We start from the raw sequence: 13,665 nt of genomic DNA, 5'->3' as shown, positions 1-13,665 counted from the left end.
GTCCCTGAAGCTACTATAGACATGGATACAAAATTAAGTATTTCCTAACTGTATGAAATTATCTCACTTAGGTCATCCTAGGGACTTGTAAACCAAATATTAAAGCTGTCTGACCAGCGGTTTTGAAAGAACAAGCAACTCAACAGTTGACAGAGCTCAGCTGTGTTATGTAGAGAATAACCTTTTGTGACACATGTATTGATGAAGAAGGTGGATATCTGTGATTAACATTGTAAGTGAGTTCTGTTGAATAAGTTGAGACTGTACATACTCAGAGAAAGCACACTGAAGAGACAAATGTTTGAAAATTAAGAAGTTCAAGGTCATCAAAAGCATTATAAGGAATCATGTAACTTTCATTGCACTGTTTACACAGATTGCATAATTGCTATAAATAGCACATGAGGAATCTTACAGCCCAGCTTTACCATAAAAACCCTATCACTTTGACCACTCTTTTAATTGACCACTCTATTTTTTTCCTCAAAAAGTAATTTTATTTTATCCCAACCAAGTCAACCATATATGGAAATTAGAACTATCTCTATCTCTCTCTATCTCTATTGACTATTTTGAGCAATTTCTTTTAGATAACATACAGGGCACAATAAATGACGGTTCAGAATATGTCAAAGTTGGGATTCAGGAAAGTTGCCTTTACATGTTTTAATCCTCCAAGATGGTAAGCATTTCACTATGAACTGTCAAAAAAAGTTGAACTTTCTGATAATTCTACACTAAAATTATTTTGGCTTTGATGATTTCCTAATTCAATTATTTAAAATCATATTAATTATTTTTTTTCTGGGTGAATTGATAGGGTTTATACAGTACAAGAATTACATACAATGTAAGTCAAGTTTTGACCAAAAATGACAAAAAAATTCCTTAAAAATACACATTTGCATATTTCATCACAATTTGAACAAATCTAAGTTGGGTTACCCCTAGGGACCTGTACACCAAATAACAAAGCTGTCTGACCAGCGGTTATGAAGAAGATTTTTTACCAAAAACACCTTTTTTGGCATTAATTTGCCTATTTTCAACAATATCAAAAAATTAAAAAAAATAGTTTCTCAAAATCATACTTTTCATCTACACAACAAATATCAAATCAGTAAGTTCTGCGGTTCTCAAGATATTTGAGTGGACGGACGCCTCACAAACGGACATACATACATACATACATACATACATACATACATACATACATACAGACTGACGACGGACGCCGGACGGATACCCATCCCAATAGCTTCTATAGACTATAGTCTATAGTAGCTAAAAATGACAAAATATCCCAAATTGAAAACATTCTGAGAACAAAATTTTTGAAGACTCTTAATTTTATTACCTACAATGGCAAAAATTGCCCCAAAATGCAGATATCACCCAAATTAGGCCAAAGAAAAAAAATTGTGCTGTTCCGATAAGCTGACCTATCCTATTTTTTGCCTGCTGACCCTAAACTTTTTAGACCTACCTAAACACAGAAGTAAAAATAAAAGAAAACAAGTCATCGTTGATGACACAGTCCCCACCTGTTAATGGGTACTTTGATTACATGTCCTCAGAGAGGATAGAGTCCTCTTCATTAATTAGGTCTGTGATAAAATACTTTGATACAGATGGCACTCAATGGCCAAGAATGAGTTCCATGGTGATGAAAACATAAAACCAAAGTAGGCCACCATCCTAAAGTTCATAAAATGAGTCTACTAGGAATTAATCAACAGGAAAAAAAACATTTTTGCATACAATCCTAACACTTAACAGATTATCACTTGTACCATATTTCATAAAGTTTGATGCAGTATTTACAACACTATGAGATCAACATCTGTATCAAGTTTCATCACATTTGACGTTGTATTAATTTGTGGCTATATCACCCTAATTAGGAAAGTTCATTACTTATGCAATTACAAATTAATTAAAATGACACTGATAAATGTCTTTTTCAATGTTAAAGCAATGTGAGCTTAACATCTGTACAAAGTTTCATGAATTTGATGCAGTATTTCTTGACATATCAGCCTATTTACGAAACTTCAATAATTGACATGTTACTGCTACATGACGTGAAACAAATTGAGGAGCATATGTATGAAATAGGTCAATGTCCTTGTACCAACTTTGAATGATACTGGTGGCAATATGTCTGAGTTATGGCTCTTTACATAAGAAAATTGCAACAAATTCACCGCCATGCAGCGATATTTGATCTTACTGTTTAAAAAATCAACAAGTATATGTACGACATATGTCAATGTACATGTACCAACTTTGAATAAGATCAGTTGAGACTTGCCAGAGTTATGGCTCTCGACATGAAACAACCATAATGAAATTGCTACCATGTGGCCATATTGGACCATCTCGTGAAACCAATCGACATACATATGTATAAATAAGTCAATGTCCTTGTACCAACTTTGAATAAATTTGCTTGATACATGTCTGAGTTATGGTTCCGGACATGAAAAAATCCGAAAAAATGGCCACACGGCGGCCAAATTGGATTGTATCACAAAACAAATCAATGTGCATATATGTATTACATAGGTCGATGTCCCTGTACTAAGTTTAAATAAAATCGGTGAATAAAATCAGTTGAGAAGTGCCCAAGTTTTGGCTAAGGACACGAAAAAATTGTAACCAATATGGCTGCCATGCAGCCATATTGGATCATATCATGAAACAAATTGACGTACATATGTATGACATAAGTCAATGTCCTTGTACCAACTTTGAATAAAATCGGTTGAGATATGCCTGACTTATGGCTCTGTACATGAAAAAATCGTTAGAAAATGGCTGCCTGGCGGCCATATTGGATTGTATCACAAAACAAATTGACGTGCATATCTATGACATTGTTCAATGTCCTTGTACCAACTTTGAATAAAATCGGTTGAGATATGCCTGACTTATGGCTCGAGCTGTACATGAAAAAATCGTTAGAAAATGGCCGCCTGGCGGCCATATTGGATCCTATCACAAAACAAATTGACGTGCATATCTATGACATTGGTCAATGTCCTTGTACCAACTTTGAATAAAATCGGTTGAAACATGTCTGAGTTATGGCTCTGTACATGAAAAAATCGTTACAAAATGGCCGCCTGGCGGCCATATTGAATCGTATCACAAAACAAATTGACGTGCATATCTATGACATTAGTCAATGTCCTTGTACTAACTTTGAATAAAATCGGTTGAAACGTGTCTGAGTTATGGCTCTGTACATGAAAAAATCGTTACAAAATGGCCGCCTGGCGGCCATATTGGATCGTATCACAAAACAAATTGACGTGCATATCTATGACATTGGTCAATGTCCTTGTACCAACTTTGAATAAAATCGGTTGAAACATGTCTGAGATATGGCTCTGTACATGAAAAAATCGTTAGAAAATGGCCGCCTGGCGGCCATATTGGATCGTATCACAAAACAAATTGACGTGCATATCTATGACATTGGTCAATGTTCTGTACCAACTTTGAATAAAATCGGTTGAAACGTGTCTGAGTTATGGCTCTGTACATGAAAAAGTCGTAATAAAATGGCTGCCTGGCGGCCATATTGGATCGTATCACAAACAAATTGACGTGCATCTGTATGACATGTGAAGTAATTCTTGTACCAAGTTTGAATGAAATCGCTCCTTGCATCTCTGGGATATCTGCATGAACGTACGGATGCACGCACGCACACACGCACGGTGTCCGTGGGGACTAAAAAACCTGTAAAATAATGTGTGCGTTAACTGGCATTTGATTTTTGCTTGAACAAGGACATCTTTTGTTTTTATTCCTGTTATATGTATGATACGTTTTTCTGGAAATGTTGTGGCCAGTGTTTGATCACCCTGAATCCCTGAAAAGTGTATATTTAAAAAAATATTTTAGGAAAAAAATCTCTGCCGACCTACCTACCCTATTTTTTAAAACCATGTTATTGGAGGAATAGCACAATTTATTTTTTTTGGCCTTTGAACAAATCTGACCGAGATCAACCCTAGGGACCTACATATCAAATTTCACAGCAAATTTGGTTCAGCTGGTTTTTGAAAATATGATATTTGAAGATATGCAAATTTCCGAAACATTTGCACAAACCTGACTTAAGTTTCTATAAGAAACCTGCATACGAAATTTAAAAGCAATCAGACCAGCAATTTCAAAGAAGAAGTCAATTGTTGACAAACTTTGATGTTCACTAATATCGACTATAACCAATTACAAATGGATGGTAAATAAGACTAGCAATGATATGACTACAGCTTAATGCCAACAGGTCAAATGCCTTACCTCTGATTGAATTAATCTTCTCACATAATCAATAAACAATTACAGCACCAGTTCTACCACAGCCAGCACTACAGAACAGATAATTCAAGATAGATGATTTTACTTAAAAGATAGCAGAAAGACACTTTTGAAGCAAACCATATGATAACAAGTTAATGTAAATGACACGGTCCCTGCTTGGTTGATGAACCTGTAAACGTTTGACAGAAATCATAATAAAATGGAATTGGTCAAAGCGTATCCAGAAAATGGCTGAGAAAGTATTTACTCTATATTGATGTGCATAACATTTGCACAGTTGATAATATGAATGGAATTAGTTTCACAAAGTTTGATGTGTAATTTGTTGGGCAATAGATGTGGCAACATGTTATGAGACTAGATATGAAAAATTCAGAACAAGTCGACAGGTTTGCAGCCATAGTAGATTGTATCGCAAAGAAATTTTCAATGCATTGTAGGTTCTGATGTGAATTTGAATGAAATTGTTCTAGGCATGAGTTAGTAATGGCTTTAGACATGACAAACAGAAACAAAAATAGCTGCCTGGTGGGATTGTACCATGAAATAATTCTGAGGCATATATAAATCATAAATTATAGTGTATTGCCTTTGTGCCAAGTTTGAAAGTAGTAAAGCATGTTTGAGTAATGGTTTTAGACTTGATTACCGGTAAATGAAACATAAGGGCCATATAAAAAGTCTATGTTTGTGCCTACAAAAGCTGCAATGAAGATATTATTTGTTGTAGAGGGTGTTTATGAGCATGGGCAGGGTGTTGTGAATTATTTTGCAGTTAAAATTTCCTTTAAGACCTAGAAAAAAACATTAAAGATGCTAAAACGATGTGAAATTTACATTCCTATGATGGAACAGCAGGCAAAACTAAATTCTTTGTACTTTTGTTTCTGTAAAATTTCCCATGGTAACCATCTGTGGGCCCTGCTCCATGTAATAGAATAGTCCGCCTTGTTGCAACAAGCTAATCCATAATATGGGGTTATTCACAAAATACGGCCCTGTATGGACGAGGGCTCAGTGAGTGACGTATTGGACGAGCCGAAGGCGAGTCCAATATGTCACTCACTGAGCCCGAGTCCATACAGGGCCGTATTTTGTGTATAACCCTATTATTATACACCTCCCTCCAAGGTAACCTTCCTCCCTCCATTAATCATCCGTATAAACAAATTGTGTGGTAAATTTTGAGGATGCGGCACGCGCGATATCAGTGGAACGCGCGCGATTTACGTACAAGTCCCTTGGGTTGGCATGAAGCCAATTAATTTTCAGTGCAGTACAAGCAAACTTCTCTGAATGTTTTCAATTTAATTAGTTTTTTACTATAAAAATCAATTGCATTTAGACTCAGTTTTGTGTTTAGCGTGTTTTAAACCTTATATTACGAATACATTTTGGTGGAAGTTGTTATTATGTCTATAACTCACCGTAAAATAGTTTGTTTACATCCGATAATCGCTAGGACAAAGGTCAAACAGGCGCGTCGCGCGTCTCCCGTATTCGGGACTCCGCGTACTATACAAAATACGGAAAGTTATTGGACGGTCAAACTCCCATAGGTTACGGCAGTAGGTGTATAATAATATGTGTTATTGTTTTATGCACAGGATTTCATTGTTTGTAGCTAACAGTTTTTCACCATGGAACAGTGTGCGAAATTAACGCTGGTCCGCTGGTCTGAGACCAACAGAATCCTCAATGGACCAGCAGTTTTTCCAGACCACTGGTCCAGCGCAAAATTCACATAATAATTTTGAAAACCGAATTGGTTTGGCTATGTATCAAACTATTTGTCGGTCCGATCCCCACTTGCATGAGTGTTTTTGCTGAATTTGCTACTGCAGTACGTAACGAATTACCAACTCTTTGGACAGAGAACGACAGCCTCGACAGCTAAAAGTTTTTTTAAAAATGCACGCAATTGGCCAATTTCACGGGCAGGCTGTTATTTTGACCAATCACAATTCTTAATACTAACAAAGTCTGTTAGAAAGGTCATAGGTCTTGCAATTCTGCTGTCACACGTGCCCGACCCACAGGCATTATGTGGACCGGGTAGTTTGTAAAGGTGCAGTTTATGTTACGAGTTTATGCAACGATCCAGCTACATAATAGGACGTCAGATCGTAGCATAAACTCATACCATAAACCACACTTTTAGAAACTACCCGCCGATGGGGCGACCTGACTACGCAGTTGAGGATCGCCCTACCAATATGTGGCATTTTTGAAGGGTGTGAGCCCCCAAAGAAGCACGAAGGAAATATGAGGCCAAAGAAAAAAAATTGTGCTGTTCTGATAACCCGACCTACCCTATTTTTGCCTGCCGACCCTAAACTTTTTAGAGCTACGTAAACACGGAAGTAAACAAAAGAAAGAAAAAATCCATAAAATCAAGTGTTTGTTACCTGGCATTTTAGGTTTGTTTGAAGAGGATATCTATTATTAGGGGCCCAAGCCCCTATGGGGCTTGGGGCCCTATTTGTAGGGGTTCAATATTTAGGGGCCCAAGCCCCCTGTGGGGCTTTGGCCACTATTGTATTTGTAGGGGTTCAATATTCTTCTTCTTCTTCTTCTTCTTCCCCCCTTTATGCCATCCTAGAAGTCCAAAACCGTTGCACCCAGCCTCTTCAAACTTTCAGGGCTTAATAATACTGAGTTCTAGTGCACATGACTCTTTCAATACAGTGGGTCATGTGACCTGGCTGCCATCTTGATTCAAATTTTGTATTCTGCCTAATTTGCATAAAACTTGACCAATCAAAACACTGTGAACAACTTTTGTAAAACATAGTACTGAGATGCCATATGCCAATTTCAGGTTCATTGACCTTGCCGTTTTTGAGAAGAAAATTTTAAGTGATTAAATTGATATTTTTCCATAACAAATTAATTATGCAAAATCAATGTATCTCAGGAACTACAGGGGCTACAGGTTTGGTTCTTGGTTCATAGGGGTAAGTACGGGACCAAAATATTTTCACAATTTTGGATGACCTTGAATGACCTTTGACCTACTTTCACATATCATGGCTCCCATTCAAAAAAAATTGCACCAAATGACTTGCAATTTTACACATAGGTAAAACTCAGAGACAATATTTATTTACTGTGTTACCATGCCAACTGGTCACATGACCCAGCAGTTATCTTCAATTGAAACTTTTAAATTCATCTCATTTGCATACAAATTAATCAATCAAAGTACTGTTAACAACATTTGTAGTCAATAGGTCAAGGCTCCTTATTGCCAAATTTCAAGGTCACAGGCCATTTCGATTTAGAGAAGAAGATTTTTAAAGTATTATTTTTCACATTTTTCAATGACCTTTGACCTGTGCTATACCTATGCAGCTAAGCTATGGCAATGGCTTATTCTGACCAACGTAAGAGTTCGGGAGGGTTACTGTCTGATGAACATTGACCAGTAGAGGACCAAATTATACTCTAAATTTTGGGATGCCCTCTGACCTTTGACCCTGGCAAAATACTGTACCTCATTAATTTTGCACGTATGTGATAAGGTTCCAAATGGAGCTAGAGGTCTAAATTTTAGTACATAGGGATAACTAAGGACTACAATTATTTTGACAAAATGTCACATGACCCGATGACCTTTGACCTCAAATATACATATATGTCCATAACTCGGTAACCACAAGTGCTACCTGCTTCATATTTGGTATGATGGGAGACTTTATGATGGCACATTCTGTACCTCATTAATTATGCACATATCTAATTCTGGGTTGACCAATTGAGATAGAGCTCTGATATTCGGTACATAGGTATAATTATGGAATACAATTTTGTTGACAAATATCACATAACCCCCAATGACCTTTGACCTCATATATACATATATGTCCATAACTCAGTAACCACAAGTGGTACACGCTTCATATTTGGTAAGATGGGAGACTTTGTGACGGCACATTCTGTACCTCATTAATTATGCACATATCTAATTCTGGGTTGACCAATAGAGATAGAGGTCTGATTTTCAGTACATAGGGATAATGTTATTGTTTAATGTTTAATATATTTCTATAGCGCTTTTACTACAATAAAATATTCAAAAGCACTTTACATCAAGTAAATAAAAAGTATGCAGTCAATAAAAATACAAAACCATTTAACACAAGCTATAAATAAAAATCTAATAAACTGTCCAATAATATTGAAAACTAATCAGTGCAGTTGATAAAATTGTTTCATAAGAAATGTTTTTAATTTTGATTTAAAAGGTTGAATTTCTGTTATGCACTTTAATTCAACTGGGAGTGGGTTCCATAACTTTGGACCACAAACTGCAAATGCTCGATCATTATACTTGTTGAAAGATCTTGGTACTACAAGATTCATACCGGAATTTATCCGCAGATTATACCTATTAACGCTGACTTTTTCTACCAAGTCACAAATATACTGTTGTGCCATACCATTTAGAACCTTAAAGACCTGCAAGATAATTTTGAAATTAACCCTGGCCTTTACTGGAAGCCAGTGTAGTTGGATCAGTGAGTCAGTCACACCATCATACTTTCTCAGATGCATTACCACTCTTGCTGCATCATATACATAACTATGGGATATAACTTTTTTCAGAAAATGTCACGTGACCTCTATGACCTCTGACCTTAAATATACATATTTGTCCATAACTCAGTAACCACAAGTGGTACCCGCTTCATATTTGGTATGATTGGAGACTTTATGATGGCACATCCTGTACTTCATCAATTATGTGCATATCTAATTCTCGGCTGACCAAAAGAGATAGAGGTCTGATTTTCGGTACATAGGGATAACTATGGAATACAATTTTGTTGACAAAACGTTACATGACCCTGATGACCTTTGACCTCAAATATACATATATGTCCATAACTCAGTAACCACAAGTGCTACCTGCTTCATATTTGGTATGATTGGAGACTTTATGATGGCACATCCTGTACCTCATTAATTATGCGCATATCTAATTCTCGGCTGACCAATAGAGATAGAGGTCTGATTTTCGGTACATAGGGATAACTATGGAATACAATTTTGTTGACAAAATGTAACATGACCCTGATGACCTTTGACCTCAAATATACATATATGTCCATAACTCAGTAACCACAAGTGCTACACCCTTCATATTTGGTATGATGGGAGACCTTATGGCGGCTTATCCTGTACCTCATTAAATATGTGCATATCTAATTCTGGGCTAACCAATAGAGATTTGGGTCTGATTTTTGGTACATAGGGATAACTGTGGTATACAATTTTTTTGACAAAATGTGACATGACCTAAATGACCTTTGTCCTCAAACATACATATATCTCCAAACTCAGTAGACAAAATTACTACACCCTGTAACCTCCACAAATGTAATAATCTCCATAAATGTAACATCAACCATAAATGTAATAAAATGCACCCATAAATGTAATATCACCCATAAATGTAACAAAAATCAACCATAAATGTAATAAAAACACCAACCACAATTGTAATAAATGGTAACCATAAATGTAATAAAAAAATCACCCATAAATGTAATACTTGTCAACCATAAATGTAATAAATCTATTTTGTCATTGCAATTGAGGAATTAGCCCTTAAATATTTATCTTTGTAATAAGGAAAGCAACTCCACACATTATTCATATCTTAATTGTTTGCGTTTAGTGTGTTTTGTATATTTGAAAGTGCATTTTACGTTTCCCTATTTTGTGTACAAAACTGATTGGCCATGGCGAGACACAGCTGTAATCTGAACGTCAGTGCAGTCTCTACTCCAGAGTAGAGGAGACTGTATAACACTACGATCCTTTAACGCCCTTTTTTCGAAATTTGCCGTACTTAATCAGTCGCCTCAAATTCATCTTCAGTGGATAAATTGTGTGGAATAATCGATAGATTTTCTGTATTCCTATGTTGTCCCACTTGATGTTTGTTCCTTCACTGGGGATGTTAGGATGTCTAATTTTGTTCTACTGTGTCCAAGGTAGTGTTCGTATTGTTTATACTAGATTTAAATATGGATACATGTTCTCGTTAACATGTTTTGTGTTGTAAGTTTCTGTTATAAGGTTGTATATTTCTCTGTTATTTGTTCTGAGTCATATGTCATAAACTTTGTGTGGTATCACTGGTTGACGAGTTATTTTGACGCTTCCTTATTATGTAATTATCAGTGTCTAGAACTGCTGGTCCACTTCCATTATCTAATGGTTTTATCGGTACCTCGCCGTTTTCTGATAGTATTCTCAAAGTATTCTATTCTGTGTTTCGGAAAAGAATCCTAGTTTCAGGAAAGTATGCAATAACATTTACACTAGTCTTATTAAAGTTATTATTTACTCAGGGCATTGATAAACAAATGATCACATATGCAAGTTCAAGTTTATTACATTTATGGTTGAGTTTTATTACATTTATGGTTACAGTCAAACCTGTCTACAGTGGCCAGTCAAGGGACTTTGCTAAAGTGGCCTTTATAGACAGGTGGCCTTTATAGACAGGTCAGATAATTTATTCGTAATCAACAATGTATAAATGTAATTGACTTGTCGACTTATCAAGCTGTTTGGCAGGGGACAGATTTACAAACTCTAACACACATTTCAGACCCACACACTTCATACGATACATATACACAGAAAAAATAACAAGAAATGTAATGTATTTTATTAATTTTTATTAATATCACAGTAAATAAAGTATTTTTACAGTTGGGCAACAGAAGGAATTGACCTAAAATGTAAATGACATTTACCTCATAATATATTTAAAGGCAGAAAATGAAATTAGTGCTGCTAACCACAGAGATTCAGTCCTTACTTCCTCACAAAGAAGTCACTGAGCTTAGTCTGCCTAGAAGTCTGGATTTTTGCTTCTCTCCTGGTGATGATTTCACGTAAGTTCAGTAGCTGATCAAGCATGTCTTCATGGCCCACAGTTAGTGCAAACTGTTTCAGGTCTTCAATAGCTGCTGCTGCTGTGGATAAATGGTGATGGCTGACTTCGGATCTTCATGGTTCTCTTTGTCACTTTCTTCACCGCTGTCTTCTTCTCCAGTTTGCAGTGACAACAACTCTGTCGCTGGCCTGTCCCAATCGCAAGAACTGTTGCTTGTTGCTAGATTACAATCGATGTCAATCAAATCCTGCAGTGAACAGCCAAACAGTTCCTGTGCCGCAGATTCCGTTCACAATCACCATCACCATCACAAGTGACTTCCTCAGCTGCCATCTCACAGGTTGAAAACCCAGCCTTTCCAAAGCACTTCATCACCGTGGTGTCCTTCACATCTTGCCATGATCGATGAACCCAGTAGATTGCTTCTAACACATTGGTTTTCTTCACTGCATCAGGACCTGTCTTGGACTTGTCTTCGTCCATCAAAGCAATGATGTGTTGTAGCTGCCTCTTCCGGTACTTTAGCTTAAGTGCCTGGATGATGCCCTGGTCCATAGGTTGTAGCTTAGATGTGGTGTTTGGAGGGAAGAAGATGAGTTTCACGTTGCGAGGGTTGATGTGTGGATGACACGTCGCATTATCCAGGAACAACAGTGCTTTCCGCTTCTGCCGACCAAGCTTTCTGTCAAAAGACAGGAGCCAGTTCTCAAACACATCTGATGTCATCCAAGCTTTCTTGTTGGCATAGTAGTCCACTGGTAATGTTTTTGGATTGATGTTTTTAAAGCAGCGTGGGTTTGTGACTTGCCAATGATGAGGGGCTTCTCCTTCTCACCAGCCATATTGGCACACAGCATCAGAGTCAAGCGTTCCTTTGATTTCTTGCCACCGCTGCAGTCTTCGCCCTTGACATGTAGAGACTTGTCTGTAGTGCACTGGAAGAATAAACCAGTTTCGTCCATGTTGTAGATGTCCCGTGGGGAGTAGCCTTGACAAAGGCTTGGTAAACACTGTGTCCATTCTCTGACAACATCATCACAAACGTCACCACTCTCCCCATTCATCTTCCCAAACACAATATTATGACGCTTGCGAAAAGACTCTAACCAACCATTGGAAGCCTTAAACTCGGTGTTTTGTAGATCACTGGCAAACTTCAGAGCTTTCTCCTGAAGCATGGGACCACTTACTGGAAGGCGGCGTGCTGTGACATCTTTGAACCATTCCAACACAGCTCATTAATGTCTTCATTGCCTGGATAAGAAAAATGAAACAAAATCAAAGTCAGTGATTTGTTACACCACAAAACTGTGTTGATGTCCTATTTCAGAAAAGCTTGATAAGATTTTGCTTTGTGTACAATAAAAACACCATCCTCATATAAAACGGTATGCAGAATAAAAAAACAGGAGGAGACACCACACTAAGTTTGGATTTTCTGGGGGAAAAACATTTGAAAGTTGAAACACACATAGGCTACAGACCTCTTGAAGTTATCTTCGAAATAAAGTTAAGCCTTAGGGAGGAAGTAAAAACTCACAACGCTGAACTCTGAATAAGCAGCTTGGGCAAAGCATTCACAATGAATGTGTATACAAATTAACGTACCTGTTTTCCTTATTTTCCTCTTTCTTTCACTTGGAACATTGCTCTCATATTCTTCCATCACTTCTGCCTTCCTCTTCACGATACCATTGATCTGCGTCTTTCCGACACCCATGATCTCGGCGATTGCTCTGGAACCTTTCCCCTTCTCATGAAGTTGGATGACTTTCACCCTGTCATCCAGCGTCAATGCCTTGCGTGATGAAGTCTTGTTAGAAGCCATGCTGCACGTAATTTTCGTTGCGATGTTAGCTCGACGGTAGCTAGAATCGATCTGGTGGTGTTTGGATATTCGACCCATCATATATAGCATTGGAAATTGTCACAAATGTCAATCACATCCAAAAAACGTTTGACAGTCGCCGATTGACTTCTGTGACTCGGGGCCGACAAAGCTTACCGCTGAGCGTCACTGCAACGTGTCAAACTCCGTATGATTGAACACAGTTGCCGGTGTTGTTGGCACCCGGCTCCAGCGTTCATTGTTTCGCTGACAAAGAAAGAGGCAACGTGGTAGTCGCTTCTTGTGCTTTCGAAAAGTACTTTTGATCTTTCCAAAACATGACTGAAAATACTTTTACTTAAATATCCTACGCTGTACACTAGCATGGCACTCAACGGCACTCACGTTCGGCCGCCATGTTTGATGTTTACTGTTTGAAGAGAAATGTTTTTGAAGAGGGCGCTGTATCCTGTTTCGACCAATGGTGAGCGTGATCGCCAACAACATTTCGATAAACAACAATGGCTGCCGTGGATAAGCCGGCCTGTGTATATGGTGAGATCGGGCCGAGTGTTCGAGTGGA

The 13,665-nt window shown here is 37.5% G+C and overlaps 2 protein-coding genes across 3 annotated transcripts in view; both read right to left on the bottom strand.

Moving 5' to 3' along the window:
- The window catches only part of LOC139127734 (tyrosine-protein phosphatase non-receptor type 12-like), a 321,808-nt gene that overhangs the window by 85,324 nt on the left and 222,819 nt on the right, over positions 1-13,665 (bottom strand). For both annotated transcript variants that reach the window (XM_070693624.1, XM_070693623.1), the window contains exon 6: positions 4,318-4,385. In XM_070693624.1, the coding sequence (XP_070549725.1) occupies positions 4,346-4,385 (40 nt within the window). In that variant the 3' untranslated portion in view covers positions 4,318-4,345. The remainder of the gene's footprint in view (positions 1-4,317; positions 4,386-13,665) is intronic.
- On the bottom strand, positions 11,258-13,636 carry LOC139127710 (tigger transposable element-derived protein 4-like). Its single transcript, XM_070693606.1, has 2 exons — positions 12,863-13,636; positions 11,258-12,508 (listed from the first exon to the last, which is right to left on the bottom strand). Exons 1-2 carry the CDS (start codon positions 13,170-13,172, stop codon positions 12,441-12,443), a joined length of 378 nt encoding a protein of 125 aa, XP_070549707.1. The 5' UTR covers positions 13,173-13,636; the 3' UTR covers positions 11,258-12,440.

This window comes from Ptychodera flava, unplaced genomic scaffold (assembly GCF_041260155.1).
Source record: "Ptychodera flava strain L36383 unplaced genomic scaffold, AS_Pfla_20210202 Scaffold_35__1_contigs__length_1935909_pilon, whole genome shotgun sequence".
Classification (NCBI taxonomy): Eukaryota; Metazoa; Hemichordata; class Enteropneusta; family Ptychoderidae; genus Ptychodera; species Ptychodera flava.
The sequence above is the reverse complement of the archived record's forward strand: the minus strand, read 5'-3'. Positions and strand labels throughout refer to the sequence as shown.

Bases quoted from the DNA above. Each gene is read 5' to 3' on its own strand.
- LOC139127710 (XM_070693606.1), bottom strand. From the start codon at position 13,172: ATGCTATATATGATGGGTCGAATATCCAAACACCACCAGATCGATTCT. The intron at 12,509-12,862 runs GTACGTTAATTT...TTTCTTATCCAG, and splicing joins GAGGAAAATAAGGAAAACAG to GCAATGAAGACATTAATGAG.